General features: G+C 40.0%; 1 protein-coding gene across 2 annotated transcripts in view; it reads left to right on the top strand.

Annotated features, from left to right (window-relative positions):
* cherp (calcium homeostasis endoplasmic reticulum protein) overlaps positions 1–17,521 on the top strand; it is a 68,985-nt gene that overhangs the window by 45,719 nt on the left and 5,745 nt on the right. For both annotated transcript variants that reach the window (XM_060846394.1, XM_060846395.1), the window contains exons 7-16: positions 276–365; positions 2,206–2,476; positions 3,211–3,371; positions 6,141–6,570; positions 7,789–8,030; positions 9,519–9,652; positions 12,064–12,150; positions 14,719–14,811; positions 16,524–16,676; positions 17,369–17,482. In XM_060846394.1, the coding sequence (XP_060702377.1) occupies positions 276–365; positions 2,206–2,476; positions 3,211–3,371; positions 6,141–6,570; positions 7,789–8,030; positions 9,519–9,652; positions 12,064–12,150; positions 14,719–14,811; positions 16,524–16,676; positions 17,369–17,482 (1,775 nt within the window). The remainder of the gene's footprint in view (positions 1–275; positions 366–2,205; positions 2,477–3,210; positions 3,372–6,140; positions 6,571–7,788; positions 8,031–9,518; positions 9,653–12,063; positions 12,151–14,718; positions 14,812–16,523; positions 16,677–17,368; positions 17,483–17,521) is intronic.

Raw genomic sequence — 17,521 nt, forward strand, 5'->3', positions numbered from 1 at the left:
CAATAAACACATTGACCTAGACTCAGTATACCAACCACTACAATGAACAACTGGAAACAGCAGGAACAAACCAAATAAATTCCAAAAGGCACAGTACAGCAGCGCTTCACAGGAGTCTCCAAACCACTGAGGGGGTCACCTAGAATGGGGATGAAATGTCTGTGAATCAACATCCCAGCTTGGCGAACATACCCACAAATACATTTGAAAAGATTGTGCAGCCTTTAATTGCTGACATCTCCTAACACAACATTTTTAAAATCAATTTTTCACAGCTGTTGCAACTGTGGGAGAAGAATGGTTACTTTGATGAGTCCATTATTCAGCAGTTGCAGAGCCCAGCTCTTGGACTTGGACAGTACCAGGTTAGTAACTTGGGTACCTGTAGTATCTGCTATTCAGAATGCAAACAAGCTACTGCTTAGCTTTGGAATAGTTAACATTTGAAATAAGTTTTGATTAAGAAGTCATTATCAGATTATTTATCAGATGCTTTTTAAGTTAAATCCTAGCTCATCTAAGCAAAAAAGACTCAAATTCACTTCCACCATGTTTTTGGCAGTGTTGCACAGCTCAATTTATTGGGTGGCTGATTTGCAATGCAAAATGATGTTCAGGTTCAATTCCTGCACCATGAAGGCCATGCCTTCTCAATATCTCCCCTTGCCTGAGATGTAGCTAGCCTCCTGTCAAATTCACCACCAGTCATTTCTGTCTCTAATGAGAAATAGTCCTCTGTGATTATGGTGACTTTATCTTATCTTGTCTTCAAACCTTGTAAAACAGTCAAGGTGATACAGTAAGCTGTCACCTGTGTTAAACATTAGCATAGATTAATTAGATGAAAAATTCCATTCTCTCCTCCCTCTAAGGATCCAACTTGAGATAGATTTGCATGATTTTGTTTCCATTCTTAGTAGATGTTGGCTTATAGCATCAAAGTAATGCAAATTTGGCATTAATTGGGAGACTAAAGCAGGGAATTTGCAATGACGACTTGTGTGATGAATTGAAATTTGAATGGTAGTTCAGAAATTGGCACAGATCTAAGATCATGGTGCCTTTTTCAGGTAATGAGATCCTAGTTTTTGCAAATGACCATGCTGGACTTAGCTTGGGAAATGTGGTATTGCGACTGGTAATGAGTATCAAGTTCCTTTTTAACACAACAGTACTCTTAATAAATTAAAGAGTTAGGATTTAGGACTGCTGCATCATGTAAATGGAGTCTGTAAAGTTTAATGTTCCAAAACTTCAGAATCAGAATTGTTACAGTGTGAAGGGAGGCCATTCAACCGATTTCATCTGCACTGGTTCTCTGATCGTTGTAATTTAATGTCACTTTCCACACAACTCACAACTACTTGTGATGTGAATTATTTTTTCTCATCATGTTGCTTCTTTTGTAAATTATCTTATATCTGTTCCTCCTTACTCTCTACTCTTTTATGAGAGGGTACAACCTGTTCCTATTTACGCTGTCGAGCCTGTCATGATTTTGAAAACTTGTATCAAATGTGTTTCTCGATAGATATAAAATGGTTGCAATCAAAATGCTCCTGCTGTGACCTCATGATATCCAAAAGCCCTTTACTGCTAATGAGGTACTTCTAAGTATGAGTCACCTGTATTAGTGTAGGCAAATATAGCAGCAATAGTGCACCATCTCCCAGCAAAGGAAATAAATGATCAGATTGTCTGATGTTAGTTGACATAAAAGTGCTGTCTAAGTCACAAAGAGAATTCCCCTACTTTCAAATATTGTTGTAGGATCTTATAGATCCACTTAGATAGAAAGGCATGGATAACATCTATGCCAAAAAAATGGCTTTGCCAACAGTGAACTGCCAAGTACATCACTGAAGTACCAGCCTAGGTTGTGTGTTCAGGTATTTTAACCAACTTCTGACTCTGATCAAATTGTTACCTTTGATGCAAGGATGCCACAATGCATAACTACAAATTAAAATTGTTAGCAATATTTGGAAAGAAACCAGTTGACCAAACCCCTACTGGGAATCTCTTGTGGGAATTATCCATTTTATTTCTCAGGAATTTAATTAAATTCAAGATCTTTATGATAAACATGCTTGATGCCTTGAGCCTATTCTTTATTTTGCCAGCATCTTTAGTTTACACTGATCTCATCTTCTCCATCAATGTTCCTGAATGTAATTTTGTGCTTCTGTATGGTACTTCCTGCAGGCCTCTCTAATCACAGAGTTTGCTGCTGTGGTTCAGCCCATTCAGATGGCATTCCAGCAGCAGATCCAGAGCTTGAAAGCCCATCACCAAGAGTTTGTGGACAGTCTCACCAAACATCAACATCAACCACCCCAGCCTCCACCCCAGCCTCAGCCCCAACCCCAACCCCAGGCACAGCCCCAAACACTGCTGGAACCTGAGGCTCCACCACCACACATCCCAATGCCTCCGAGCCAAGATCTGCCAGCGCTTTCACCAACTGAGACACAAGGTGCAGTAATGAATGAAATGAAACGTATGAACTGAAGTGTTAGCACATCGTACATTTGAATTAAAAAAGAAAGATGTGCGTATTTACATAATTTTTTAATTTCCACTGCTATCTTACGTAAAACTCATGTTTACAGAAATCCTGGATTAGTCTGTTGATCTCTAACCTGATGAGATTTGACTTTTCAGGATAAGTAGAGGCTCAAGAGAGGTCCCTCTCAGTGAATGTCTGTTTTTGAAATTCAGATATGGAGCTGCTATTGAGTATTTTATCTGAGTCAAAGAGTAATCAGAACAAAGTCAAGTTCTTTGCAACACAAGTATTGTGAGAGCAAGGTATTCTTGCTTCCCTTCATTAATAGTTTAAAAACTTTAGAAAAAATACACTGCAAATTGGAGGGCTCACATTTCACTTCCTCAGCCATTTGTATAAAGGTAATAAGCCTGACTTGATTATTCTACTTACAAGTTATTGAGAAATTTCTGAACTCCATGATGGAGTTCTACATGGCAAGCTCACTATGTCTAGTTATCGTTGGCCTTTCATAGAAGATGCAGCATGAGAGGCCATTTCCTTCCCCCACACACAGTTTCCCATAGCCTGTGGACAGTTGGTTGCTGTGATTTGCCTTGGAAAGTTAGCCAATTAATGGCAACTTTTGTGTTTTTTGTAGAGATTTTTGTAGGATGCTGTTGAGGGGAACCACTTTTAAAAATCTTCTGATTATATTACAGATGAGGCCAAGCCCCCACTTTCCCTCCCTGAAAATGTGCCAAGTGGAGGGCAAGAACTCAGTCCAGCAGGACAGCGAGGACCTGGGCAACATGAGCACTCGTCTTCTAAGCCACCATGGTTCGAACGTCCTGCCATGCCACTCTGGGGCCAACAGCAACAGGTACTGGTTTGGGGAATTCTTCCAGGTCTGTATCAGTAGAGAAATAAATCAAGCAAACTGCTTGTCCCAAAACAGGCTGTCTGTATCACACACAGGAGTGTGCACGAGAACCACCAGAGAGGCAGTCAGCATCACAGAGGAGCGAGTGAGAGGAGCAACCTGAGACAATTAGCATCACCTAGAAGGGCAGATGTGACAGAATTCTAAGACAGGCAGTCAGTGTCATCTATAGTGTCTTAGAGGAAGACCATAAGACAGGCAGCCAGCATCACCAAGAGGAACAGGTGACAGGAGAATCCTGAGACAGGGAGGGTGACTGAAAGGAATTGTCAATAATGATATCATAGGAAAGGTTGATTAGATTAGATTAGACTTACAGTGTGGAAACAGGCCCTTCGGCCCAACAAGTCCACACCGACCCGCCGAAGCGCAACCCACCCATACCTAACACTATGGGCAATTTAGTATGGCCAATTCACCTGACCCGCAAATCTTTGGACTGTGGGAGGAAACCGGAGCACCCGGAGGAAACCCACGCAGACACGGGGAGAACGTGCAAACTCCATACAGTCAGTCGCCTGAGTCGGGAATTGAACCCGGGTCTACAGGCGCTGTGAGGCAGCAGTGCTAACCACTGTGCCACCGTAGCTGGTGAATAATAGCCAAGAACAGTGTAAATAGCTGGAAATTAGAGAAACATAAAGTTTAAAATATTTTAGATGATAAAGGTAAATACAGTAAGTGGTGAAACACTAGCTAAAGTGTTCAAGGATATTAATTAATTAAGGGAACCAAATAATAACTTATCATACACTAAGGATGGAAGGCTGGTGATGTGGTGCAGCTGCAGAAGGTCAGTGCTTCCAAGCCAGTGTCCTCTAGGACACTGACTGCAGAATATTTAAGTGAACATGTTACACATGTTTGATACTACAGTTTCTTTTGCTCATATACTTAAAAGACATTTTCATTTATATAAATTTTAATGTACATTTAAATTTTATCCATAAGATGTGCACAATTTTGATCTGTAAATACAGGATTTATATTATTTCCCTCATCTTGTTCTTATTTTACTGGTTAATACTTTCAGCCCTTCCTCCCATGTCATGAACCCCAGTAAATGTTCTTCCACTTCTCCATTTTCTCTGAATCTATTGAAATCTGACTAAGACAGGGGACTACGCAACATGGTTTTTAGGTGCTGTCCTTCATTCTAACTTGAAGTACATTTAACCGCCAACAAGGAAACCCATAAATAATTCTATATGTCTAAACCAGTGACCTATAAAAGGACACAAAGGTCTCACCATGAGTGTAAAGTGTCAGCTCATTTATCTCTTGTGCCTGTCAACCAAAGCAGTGCTGCTATTCAAGAATGCATTCCATGAATAGGTTCCTCTGTTGGTATCTGCTATATGTGTGTGCTGAGAGCAATCTTATGAAACGTATGGCCTGGTTGTAATTAAATAACATGTCAAACCTGTGTGTACATATTGATCAGGATTTCTAATTAAAGAATGATCATTTTTAAAATAATCTTTTGACACACTTCCTGCAGGAAATACTGTGTATTCTTGTAAGTGGTACTAGCCTACCATTATCCTTAGTCAGTGTTCTGCATTTACTTAAAGCAGCTCTTGAGTATCTGCTTGTGCTTTTTCAGCATTACTTGGTTATATAAAGGTGACAGCTGTCATTTTAATGAATGTTGTAATAACAAAGACCAAGTTATGAGGACAGGATCAGGCTTGGCAGTATATTTCTCCCATAATGTGAGTGTGAACAGATTTCAATAACTAACCCTACTTGAAAGAAGTATTTTTAATTACAAACAAATAAGAAATAGAGATTGCTGGGAAAGCTCAGTGGGTCTGGCAGCATCTGTGAAGATAAATCTGAGGAAGGGTCACTGGATCCGAAACAGGGCAGCACGGTGGCTCAGTGATTAGTACTGCTGCCTCACAGTGCTAGGGACCCGGGTTCAATTCCCGCCTCAGGCAACTGTCTGTGTGGAGTTTGCTCATTCTCCCCATGTCTGGGTGGGTTTCATCCGGGTGCTCCGGTTTCGTCCCACAGTCCAAGAAGATGTGCAGGTTAGGTGAATTGGCCATGCTAAATTGCCCATAGTGTTAGGTGCATATTTCAGGGGTAAATGTAGAGGAATGAGTCTGGGTGGGTTGCTCTTCGGAGGGTCGGTGTGGACTTGTTGAGCCAAAGGGCCTGTTTCCACGTTGTAGGGAATCTAATCATAGATGTTACCAGACTTGCTGAGCTTTTCCAGCAATCTCTATTTTTGCTTATGATTTACAGATTCCACAGTTCTTGTAGTTTTTATTTTGTATTTTTAATTATTACCCATTAATACTGATCGTTAGGTTAGTGCAGTGTTCAGTGAGTTGGAGTTTCTCTTTGCCCCTGTTGATGCTTCCATTCACTAGCTGGGCTAGTCAGAGAATGAATGTCTTAGAGTCAAGTTGAGCAAGATATAAATTAGCTGTTCAACCCAAACCATTTGTTTGGATGAATTAGTTAAAATTGAGAAAGATCTCTTTATGAATCAGTTCATTTGACATGGACCTCACCATTACCAAGGTGTCACGTATGCCAGCTTTTTAAAAAGGTAAGTCAACAAGTGTTGATAGCTGCAGTTTAAACCATGCTGTCTTAACATTTAATGAATAAATGGTTCTATGCTGTCAATTCAATGTACTTTAAATAATGGTTCTTGGAGTCTGAGCATGTCTTTCTCTTTTTTACCATTGCCAGTTTGACCAGGGGTTTAATGCTCCACACCAAGGACCACCTCATTGCCAACCCTGGAATAACAATCATGAAGGGATGTGGAATGACCAGCGGGAACAAAATTGGAACAACCAACGGGATGCTCCTTGGAACAACCAGCATGAGCCATCCTGGAATAATCAGTTTGAGCCACCGTGGAATAACCAGCATGAGCCACCCTGGGGAGGGCAGCGGGACCCACCGTTCAGAATGCAGAGACCTCCTCACTTCCGCCAGCAGCCCCCATTCCCACCACACCAGCAGCACCCACCTTTCAACCAGCCTCCACACCCCCACAACTTTAACCGCATTCCTCCGCGGTTCATGCAGGATGACTTCCCTCCTCGACACCACTTCGATCGTCCTCCATATCCTCCTCACCATTTTGACTATCAACAGGGAGACTTTCCACCAGGTAAATAATTCCCAGCAACCTGTGCATTGATAGCATCATGTAGTTAAGTTCTTTCTTAATTGTTTTTAAACTTTGCATTGTTGTGACTTCAAGCTGATTTCATACACTTATTTTCCATAGAAGTTTCTTCCAAGTGCTTATAGAGAAAGAAAGACTTCCATTTGTGCAGCACTCCTTAACAGTGTTAATGCCCCAAAGTAAGCTCTCACAGTATATTTGAAATGTTATCAGAGTTTACATGTAGGAAACATGGAAGGCAACTTGCACAGAGCAAGAGTCCCTTAAACTGCAGTGTGATAGCAATTGTCTGTTTTGGTTGTGATAGGGAATAAATGTTACCTAGGACAAAAGATACATTTCTCCAAACTTCATAATATTGCCATGAAACGTTTTACATCAACGTTAGAAGACAAATTGAACCACTGCTCCATCAGTGTGACCTCCAGTAGTGCACAGTAGAGGGTGTGCTGTGCTATGTTGTAATGTCAGCCTAGATTTTGCGTACAAGGTTCTGGTGTAGGACTTGAGTACGCAATCCTGATTCAGAAGCTGAGTGTTACCAGTGAGCCAAAACCAATACTTCTTCACTGTGATACAGCAGCAGTGGGAGAGATCAGATCCTTGTCTTGACTGATAGTTGCACTCTAGTTTTTTTTTCTGGTCCTGACTTACCAACCCTGGAGCATTTTTTTGTGCTGAGCCTGTGAAGTCTGTAGGAATAACAGTGATGCTAAGTTCTTCACATTCCAGACTAAGGAGGAGATTTATAACTGACAGAAGGCAGTTAGGAAAGTCAGGTGAAATCTGTTGGATACTTCACCTAGTGAAACATAACTTTGGTTTAGTTGGGCAGAATAGCCTTTTTCATTCATAGTTGTGAACTGCATATGTAATTCAGAATCAAATCTGGTTTTATTTTGCCATTGTTGAGCAAAATTGTGATTTTTGTATGCATCGGTCACATCTCCTATCTGTCAAACAAATCATTTGCAATTTCAATTTATAGCTCGATGCAAGATTCGCATTAATGTTGCTTTTATAAACTACAGTTTATTAATTTTCTAATAATAGTTGTCACTATTTTGTTTGTGATTTGACACATGTAGGTCAGGTGTAATAGTATTGTGTTATATATAAGCCTGAAACATTAATACAACTAAGAAACAGAACCAGGTATTGAACTTTGGCTGAAATGCCTCTTCAATGTTAATATTTCAGATATGGGCCCTCCTCATCATCCTCCACACCGAATGCCTCCGCCAGGAATGGGAGAACCCCCTCCATGGGGTGGGCCCCAACACCCAGATTTTGCTGGTCCCCCTCCAGGTTTTAATGGACAGCCACCCCATATCAGACGGCAAGGGCCCCCTCCACCACAGATCAGCCCAGATGATCCTAGCCTGGTGCCCAACGTGCCATATTTCGATCTCCCGGCAGGATTAATGGCACCACTGGTGAAGGTAAGCTTCCAATATTGCTCGGTCTACCTATATCAGGATTAACTTGCATTCTATGTGTCATTTTTTAACATGAGAATGCACCAAAACTGCTTCATAGGCTCCTGATCAAAAGCTGATGTGCAACCATCAAGGTACAGGTAACTAAGTGTTAGGTCATAGAACTAGGTTTGAAACAGGGCCTTAAAGCAGCAGTTTGAGATAAACTCAGATGTTTGGCAAAGAAATTCCAGAGTTTAGGATCTGTGGTTGAACAAATGACCACCAATTCTCTGCCAAAGGGAGTGGGATGTATAGGTGGCCAGATTTTGAAGGTTACAGAAATGGGAGGGTAATACCATAAGATTTATTTACAATGCTAAATCAAAGGTGTTGGTTGCCTGGGAACCAAAGTAGATTGGTAAAGAACAACATCGATTTGTGCGTGGATTAACGTATGGGCAGAAGAGGTTTAGATGGGTTTAAGTTTAATCGAGAGTGGGTGTTGTAGGCAGGGAGTCCACCTGGAAAGCTGCGGAGTTCATTTTGCAGGTTATGAAAGCACTGATGCCTGTTTCAATGGTTTGTTGAGCTGAGACAGAGTGAAAATAGCTAATCTTTTACAGAGCTGGTAGGAGACAACTCAAGTGATAGAGGTGATATGAAGTCAGAGCTCAACCCTGGGTGATAAGATTACAATCTGTTCCTTTGTAGATCATTCAGATATAGGATTCCAATCAACCCATCAAGTTTTCATTGGCTCTCTGTAGAGCAGTCTAGTCAGTCTTTTTTTCCCCTGCTGTCTCACTGTAACCGGCAGGTTTATCTCCCTCAACCACACGTCCAGTTTCCTTCAGAAATCGTAAGTCGTTTTCCATCACCTTTGACGATGAGAGTTTCAGGTCATTACTTGTCACTATGTTTTAAAAGAAAAGTCTTCCTTAGCCTTCTCCTGCATGCAACTTTACATCAGTTTCATCTACACCTTTGATTTATGAGGGGGCTAGAATCATCAGCAATTCAACTCAGTTTGGGGGAGGACTGAAGACCAGAACACTCTATTGTTTAATTGTACAATGGAATCCTTAACATTCGCCATCTGAGAGGTCAAATGGTATCTTTGTTTACTGATTCCTCAAAAGATAGTATCTATGAATTATGTGCTTAATTCCCAAGAGTGAGATTTGAATTTGCCTAGATTAGTCAGATTGTGGTGCGAGTAGTGAGATGATAGATATTGATTGGAAGCTGTCAGCTCTGATTCTGAACTATCATTGTCTTTTATCATCAGCATCTGTAGTGTAAAGTACTAACCATTTGGAATGCTTCATCAACAAGTCATTTTTTAAAAAGCTGAATTCAAATGGCTTTATTAGAACTAGTAGTATGACCTATTGTCAGATACTTTGCTCCTACTTTTTAAGAAACAAAACATACCGAATTACCAGGCAACCTGTTAAATACACTCCATAAACCAACTGTTTACCATTACTATTCCTTACTTGCAAACAGCTGGAGGACCATGACTACAAGGCTCTGGAACCGAAAGACATGCGCCTTCCACCTCCAATGCCACCTAATGAGAGGCTTCTTGCTGCTGTTGAAGCATTTTACAGCCCACCATCACATGACAGACCAAGAAACAGGTAGGAGTCATTACAAAGACTGTATTTCTGCTTCAGTTCTGTCAGTGTATGATGAAAATTGTGAGCAGTTACACCACAGATACAGACTATTCCTCCCAATTACTCCATACCTGCATTTATACTGCAGACAAGTTACATCTAGCTTCCCCTTGAATTTCATCTACATGCAAAACGCTCCCTGATAAATGCAGTAGAAATGATCTTATATGTATTCTCCCTAGATATTAAACTACACACCTTTCATTCCTTGTTTTCTTTCTAATTAAACTCCTTCATATCTTTTCAGTCCTGAAGAAATTTTTTTTAATCTTCCTTCAGAATCTTTTCTATTTCATCATGTGAAAACCAGAACTGTGCGCTGGAATTTTAAATGTGTTTCGACCATAGTTCTATATAATGCATCTACTTTTCAATGCTACTCCTCGAGTTTGGTTTGATTTTTGTTTTACATCTTTATTAATTGATATTGTTGCTTCTAACGATTTGTGTGCTCTAGATCCCTGTAATTTTACAAGAGATTTTTGACCACTTCAGTTTTTTCAAAACGCGGCAACTCAAATTTATATTAAAACAAATTTGTTAATCTGTGTCTATTTTGGAATTTCTTTATGTACTTAAAATGAAATCATTGCCTCTATATAAGAAAGTAGGACCAATTGGGTAATTCTCTCTCAGAACCAGTATCGACACAATTGCTCAAATGGTCTCATTGTCTGCTGTATGTCATCCTCAAGTTTTGAAATAATACTCCCAAATCTATATTATCGATGTAAGTTATGGACAATAATGGTCCTAGTATGAACCTGTGCTGGCAACAGAATCCTGACAACACACTCTGAAATCTTAACCATGAATCATGTGGTACTTTATTGAAGCCCTCTTGTAAATGCATCTACTTTATTAATTTTGTTTACCCTTTTTTATATTTCTTCAAAACGCTTGAGTTTGGTCAAGCATGGATTTTCCTTTTTGAAATCTGTGTTATATGTTTAGTTTATAGATGTTTACCTAGTGCATCCTGTGGAAAAGATAATGGAATCTGTACTCCCAGTGATATTAAGCAGATTTGCCTAAGTTTCCTGGACTTTTCTCTATCTCCCTTTTACGATTTAGGAATAGCATTAGCTATCTACCAGTCCTTTTCCTAATTATATTGTATGAATGTATTTATATATAAAAGTGTCTTTGCTTTCTTCAGACTTTTAATAGTTACTGATAGAATGCAATTGAGGCTTTTACCCATTCTAGATGTGGCTAATTTATCAAGCTTTCTCTCTTTCCCCCATCCTAACCCCACCCCCACCCCCATATCAAAAATGTCTTTATCTTTTTGTTATCATTATCAATAGATCAAATCTGATTCTACCTGTGGTTTTATTCTGCTGACTAGTTGAATTATAAGTAAAAATCTTAGTAAAACTTGGTTTTTATCAATATCTTACAAATTTAATGCCAGTACCAGGTTCACAATGTATCTCATTTTTTTAGCTTAATTTCTGTATCGTTTGATGTTTTTCCTATTGCAAGTTGTGTATCTAAAACAGGACAAATGACTCCGTCAGTAACCGCTTCTGATACTTTGATGTGTGCTCTGATAGCATAACTTTAAATTGTCAATTGGAACACTTTCACTGTTTACAATGTAGACTGTTCAAAACTTTAAACATTACCCAGATCCCACAGTCAACTCTCATAATTTCTCAAGTCTTTTATGATTTCATTGTACTGTCTTTATTTGACAGTAAATTTACATTGTGGCATTTCCATAAGCTTCAGTGTTTTCTTTAATATAGAATGAAAAATTCTACTGTACTAATGTATGCCTAGCTAGGGTCGTTACAATTACATTGTCACCTTTCCACTTTTGTGTTCAGAGTCTCACTTTTTCTCTTAATGACTTTTGCCACCTGCAATCTGCTTTTAAATAGTGTGCATCAGGAAAAAGGAAATTGTATATATATTTGAAATGAAAACATTACTGGTATATAAGAAAGTAGGACCAATTGGGTAATTCTCTCACAGAACCAGTATTGACACAATTGCTCAAATTACCTCATTCTTGGCCGAATAACCCTATCATCCATGTAGCGACAATTCCTCAGTTGCCCTGTTCATTCATTTACTGTTAACAAATTTGATGCTAACAGTTAAATTATTTTAATTTTCTGTTCTTTTTCCCAAAGTGTAAGCCACATTTATCCATTTAAACTTCATTAGAGTATGTTTGCCTGTATACTGTTCTGTAGGCAGCTTTCTGCAGATTCTTGCTACGTTTACCCATCACTTCCCATATGTAAATTATTTTTGTACAAGAAAAGGTGAAAATCTCTGCTGTTAGTTTCTCTGTTTTAATATGGCAGTGATTCACTTGGACTTGTTTCACCTTCATAAATTATGGTTTCCCTGTGCAGTGAAGGTTGGGAGCAGAATGGGCTGTATGAATTTTTCCGAGCCAAAATGCGAGCCCGGAGGAAAAAGGGGCAAGAAAAGAGGAACAGGTGAGTGTTGATTTGGAGAGGAGAGAAATGGGATGAAAATTGGATTAAAATTTTAGAAAGTTGCATGATCAAACCTGTCTAATATTTGATTTTATGTTTTTGTTAGCTAATAATGATGGTAGTCATTACCAGTTAATAGATCGGAGTGTGGACAGGCCAAACACCCCTTGAGCTATTCTGTCAGACTGAAGCTGAATGGCAACCCAATCTTTAAATATCCTTAGCTTCAAATCCCTTTAACAACTATATAACAATCTTAGACTTAGGAGCACCTCAGACTCGAGGGTTTTCGGTAAATGATTCCAAATTTCAAATACTTTGCATAAACAAAGTGCTTCCAGATTTCCCTTCCAAATTGCTCAGGTCTAAACTCCGTTTCATGTTTACTTGATCCAGATTGCCCACTCAAGGAGCTAATCAAATCTGTGGTTAAATCCTTTTAACTTTTTTAGCATTTAAGTTTGATTATATCTCAATTTTCTAATTCAAGAAAATATTAGATAAATTCCAGCAAATTGGCCTCATAACTTATCAGAATGTTAGAATGATGCAGAAGGTTAAGTTGGATGAGTACACAAGACTGAGTGCAATAATTCAGATACAGCCTGGCCAATTCTCTGTAAAGCTGAGGCATGACTTTGTTTTCAAGGCCCCCACTTTAACTAATGAACTGATGTTTGTAATTTTCCAATCCAAAAGTGCAATTTCTGAATCTAATGGGCATCTAGGGGTGGCTTAGAAGCAGCAGTGGTAACTACACAGCATCAGGGACCCATGTTCAATTCCACCCTCAGCTGACTGGGTCGTGTTTGTATTTTCTCCCCATATTTCGGTGGTTTCCTCTGAATGCTCTGGTTTCTTCCCACAGTCTAAAGATGTTCAAGCTAGGTGGATTGGCCACGCTAAATTGTCCACAGTGTCCAGGGATATGCAAGTGATGTAGACTGGGCATGGGAAATGCAGGGATAGGGTAGGGGGTATGGGTCTGGGTGGAATGCTCTTCAGAAGGTTACTGTGGACTCAGTGGCCAAATGGCTAACTTCCACACTCTATGGATTGTATGATTTTGTGATTTGGAGAATGACTGAAGTTTCTGCAATTTATTATTATAAAGGGGCTTTTCCTTTCAAAACGTAGTTGTTCCAAGCAATAGATTCAACTTTTGAATAGTAACCATATTTAGCTGAGAGAATTTGCAGGTTTGGTATGTTCCTAGCTGCAAAGGAAATGGGTTGGTCTCAGTGCAGAGAACCATATAACCAAGGAGTCCACAATATCATTATCCCAAAAATAATACAGTTCATCACTCTCTGCTGTCTGTCTCACTAAGTAATTAGGCAAGTAATGACAACAACATTCATTGCTGGGGTAACAGGATGTTGTTCATATGCTTGATCTTCTGAAAAGTTTTATGACATAGAAAATAGGTGCAGGAGTAGGCCATTTGGCCCTTTAAGCCTGTGACACCATTCAGTATGATCATGGCTGATCATGAAATCTCAGTATCCCATTCCTGCTTTCTCTCCATACCCCTTGATTCCTTTAGCCACAAGAGCCACGTACAGTTACCTCTTGCATATATCTAAAGAATTGGTCCCAACAGCCTTCTGTGGTAGGGATTCCACAGGTTCACACACTGAGTGAAGAAATTCTTCCTCATCGTGGTCCTGAATAGCTTGCCCCTTTTAGACTGTGATCCCAGGTTCTGGGCTTCCCCAACATCAGGAACATTCTTCCCGCATCTACCCTGTCCAGTCCAATCATGATTTAAATGTTTCTGAGGTTCCCCCCTCATTCTCCTAAATTCCAATGAATACCAACCCAGTCATTCCAATCTTTCTTCATACGTCAGTCCTGCCATCCCAGGAATCAGTCTGGTAAATCTTTGCTGCACAACCTCAATAGCTGGAATGTCTTTCTTCAGACCAGGAGACCAAACCTGCACAAAATACTCAAGGTGTGAGGCATTGTATAACTGCAACAAGACATCCCTACTTCAATATTCAAATCTTCTCACTATGAAGGCCAGCATGTCATTACCTTTCCTCACTTCCTGCTGCACCTACTTGCCAACCTTCAGTGACTATTTCACCATGACACCCAACTTCTCATTACACCTCACCTTTTCCTAAATTGACACCATTCAGATAATAATCTGCCTTCCTGTTTTTGCCACCACAGTGGATAACCTCACATTTATCCACATTATGTAGCTTTTGCCAAGTATTTGCCCATGCAGCCAGCCTGTCCAAATCACCCTGCAGCCTCTTAGCATCCTCCTCACAGCACAAACTGACTCCCAGCTTAGTGTTGTCTGCAAATTTGGAGATATTGCATTCAATTTCTTCATCCAAATCATTAATGTATATTGTGACCCTTGACTCTAAAATCCCTGAAATATCTAGAATTTTGTCTGTCTTTTAAATTCCAGTTGTGGGAATGCATCAAAATTTGTGTTAGAAAAATACCTAGTTGTGTATAATTATGAAATGTGAAACTGCATGTATGAACAATTTATTGATTGATAATGTAAGCTGTAATCCAATTTACCCAACAATCTTGATACAGGGGGGGTCCAAGCACATCCACACCTGGAACTATGAAACCAGGACCTCGTTTGGAACCCCATGAGGCCAGTAGTGGAGTCAAAACGGAAAAGCGGTTAGTGCGGACATGATACACTGTCTTGGCATCTTCTGTATGTTTTTTCAGGTTTGAGCAGGAGATTTAGATAGATGATTTTACACAGCATTTGAGAGACTTTGGTATTCACTGCCAGATGTAATGATTAAAGCAAAGACAATGTCAACGTTTAAGAATAAGTTGGCCAGGTTGTGTAAAAACTGCCATGACAAAAATGAGGTAGAGGGGCTAGAATATGAGTTTTGGGACTTTTGCTCATCGTGAAGGTTAGTATCAACATAGGCTGGTTGGTTAAACTGCCTCCTCCTTGCTGCTTCTGTGATAGATTACAATATCTATAAAAAGAACTAATGATATCTAATGGCAGAATATTCTTGTTGTTTCAGTCTTTGCTTCTATTTTTCCATCTTCCCTCTTGCTGTCTCAATATTGACTGGGATCATTCTTCTATATGTGACATATACCCTCCAGTATCTCTCAGCAGAATATTTCATTTCAAGCATGAGCTGAGGTCAACCAGTGTCAATGATTGCACTTCAGTCTGATGTTAGCAGAAGGCAATCAGGAGTAAAGAGCAGTGACTCTTATACATCTCCTCAGCTGTGCTGAGGCCACTCAGAATATCCTTTACTCGAGAATCAGCTAAATCTACTTAGATTATAGCCAGAGCCAGGAGCTTCCTGTTTTGTGGAATATAGCCCTTCACTATTCATTTAGTTTTTTAAAAAAAGTAAGTTATCCCGTTTTTAGGTGTTAATGAGTTGCCTGATACCAGCTGACCATTGCCCTCTTGGATGCACTAATTTTTGTGAAATTTTCCAAACAAAATAAAAACTAGCTCCAAACACATACTAAGGAGATGGTGAACGTTACTTTAGAATTATACTCTTTAGATACCCCCACCGCCCTTGGAGTAAGAAGGAAATTTGCTACAAATCTATCATGTATCTATAAAGAGATGTGCTGTGAGAATTGCAGCAACAAAGTGAGTATTGCCTTATTTGAGGAACCTGATGTACCATTATGTAGAACACCATCTGCAGGTTCCCCTCCAAGCCTCTACCATCCTGACTTGGAAATATGCTGCCATGTTGTTGGGACAAAATCTTGCAATTCGTTCCCTAAGGACATTGTGGGTCTACATACAGCACGTGGACTGCAGTGGTTTGAGAAGGCAGCTCACCACCAACAATCTTCTCAAGGACAAGTAGGGATAGGCAATAAATGCTGGCCCAGTCAGTGATACCCATGTTCCATGAGTGAATTAAAAACAAAAACTGAGTCTTTTTGTGTCTCTGGTGATTTTCTTTCTGTTTCCCTGTGTTTAACCAATGCTCTCAAGGCCACATTTAGTCTCTAATCTAATTGACCTATGAAAGTGGTGGTCTGTTTTCTTCCCTGAATCACTGGAGTCCTTGGTGTAGAATTTGAGGTTATGTAATCCATATTGGCTCAGTGACAATGGGAGAACGATATAGATGTCTGAGTCAGGTGGGTGTGTGACATGGTGATAGGGTTCCCCATACATAAATCTAAAACTAAAAACAGTGTGTGATATGCAGTGATTGGATGCATTTCAATTCACATTTACGAAAATGGCGATTGTAGTTTGACTGTCTTGCTCTTGCTGAGTGAGGTGGTGGAGATGAAAATTGTTGAAAAAGATTCTGTAGAAGAAAAAAATAAAGCAATATCTAATCCAGAAAGTGACTCATGCCATTTGTCCGCAGCGGGCGATCAAAATCCCGGAGTCGGTCACGGAGCAGGCGTTCATCCTCTGGTTCAAGCTCAAGGTCTTCACGGTCCTCCCGCTCTTATTCCAGATCAAGGTCGCGGTCTCGATCCCGTTCACGTTCTCGTTCATATTCCGGTTCACATTCTAGGTAAGAGAAAACAAACCATACTGCTTAACTGCAGATGTGTTAACCAGGTTTTCCAGTATGTCCTGATTTTTCTCCACTGAGATGGTTTTGCCCCGATCAATATTATTTTGTTTTCTGTTTTTGAAGTCTTAACTTACATGTTGCTATGACACGCTTGAAATTTAAGATTTGAGTAACCAAGGTCTTTTCCCCAGGGTAGGGGCGTTCAGAACTATAGGAACTAGAATTTAAGGTGAGAGAACAAAGATTTAAGAGGGACCTGAGGGGCAATGTTTTCCTAAGCAGGGTAGTGCTTATGTGGAATGAGCTGCCAGAGGAAGTGACAAAGGTTGGTACAATTAAAACATTTAAAAGGCACTTAGACAGGTACATGGATAGGGAAGATTTAGAGGGATATGGGCCAAACGCAACCAAATCAGGCCAGTTCAGTTCAATTGAGCCCTCCATTATCACCTGATGAAGGAGTGTCGCTCCTAAAGCTAGTGTGCTTCCAATTAAACCTGTTGGACTATAACCTGGTGTTGTGTGATTTTTAACTTTGTACACCCCAGTCCAACACTGGCATCTCCAAATCAGGGCCAGTTCAGTTCAGGAAAACTGGTTGGCATGGGCAAATTAGGCCAAAGGGCTTGTTTCCATGATGAATGATTCGAAATCTGTGACTCTTAAAATCTCCATAATATTATCTTCAGTCATAGCAGGTCAAGGTCATCTCGGAGCAGGTCTCGCTCACGCTCTCGTTCACGTTCACGATCCTTTTCACCAGGAAAGAGGAGAGTATCAAGGTCACGGAGCCAGACTCCACCGTAAGTTCATGTAAATTAGCATGTTATCCATTACAAGAT

Source organism: Hemiscyllium ocellatum, chromosome 28, assembly GCF_020745735.1.
Source record: "Hemiscyllium ocellatum isolate sHemOce1 chromosome 28, sHemOce1.pat.X.cur, whole genome shotgun sequence".
Lineage (NCBI taxonomy): Eukaryota > Metazoa > Chordata > Chondrichthyes > Orectolobiformes > Hemiscylliidae > Hemiscyllium > Hemiscyllium ocellatum.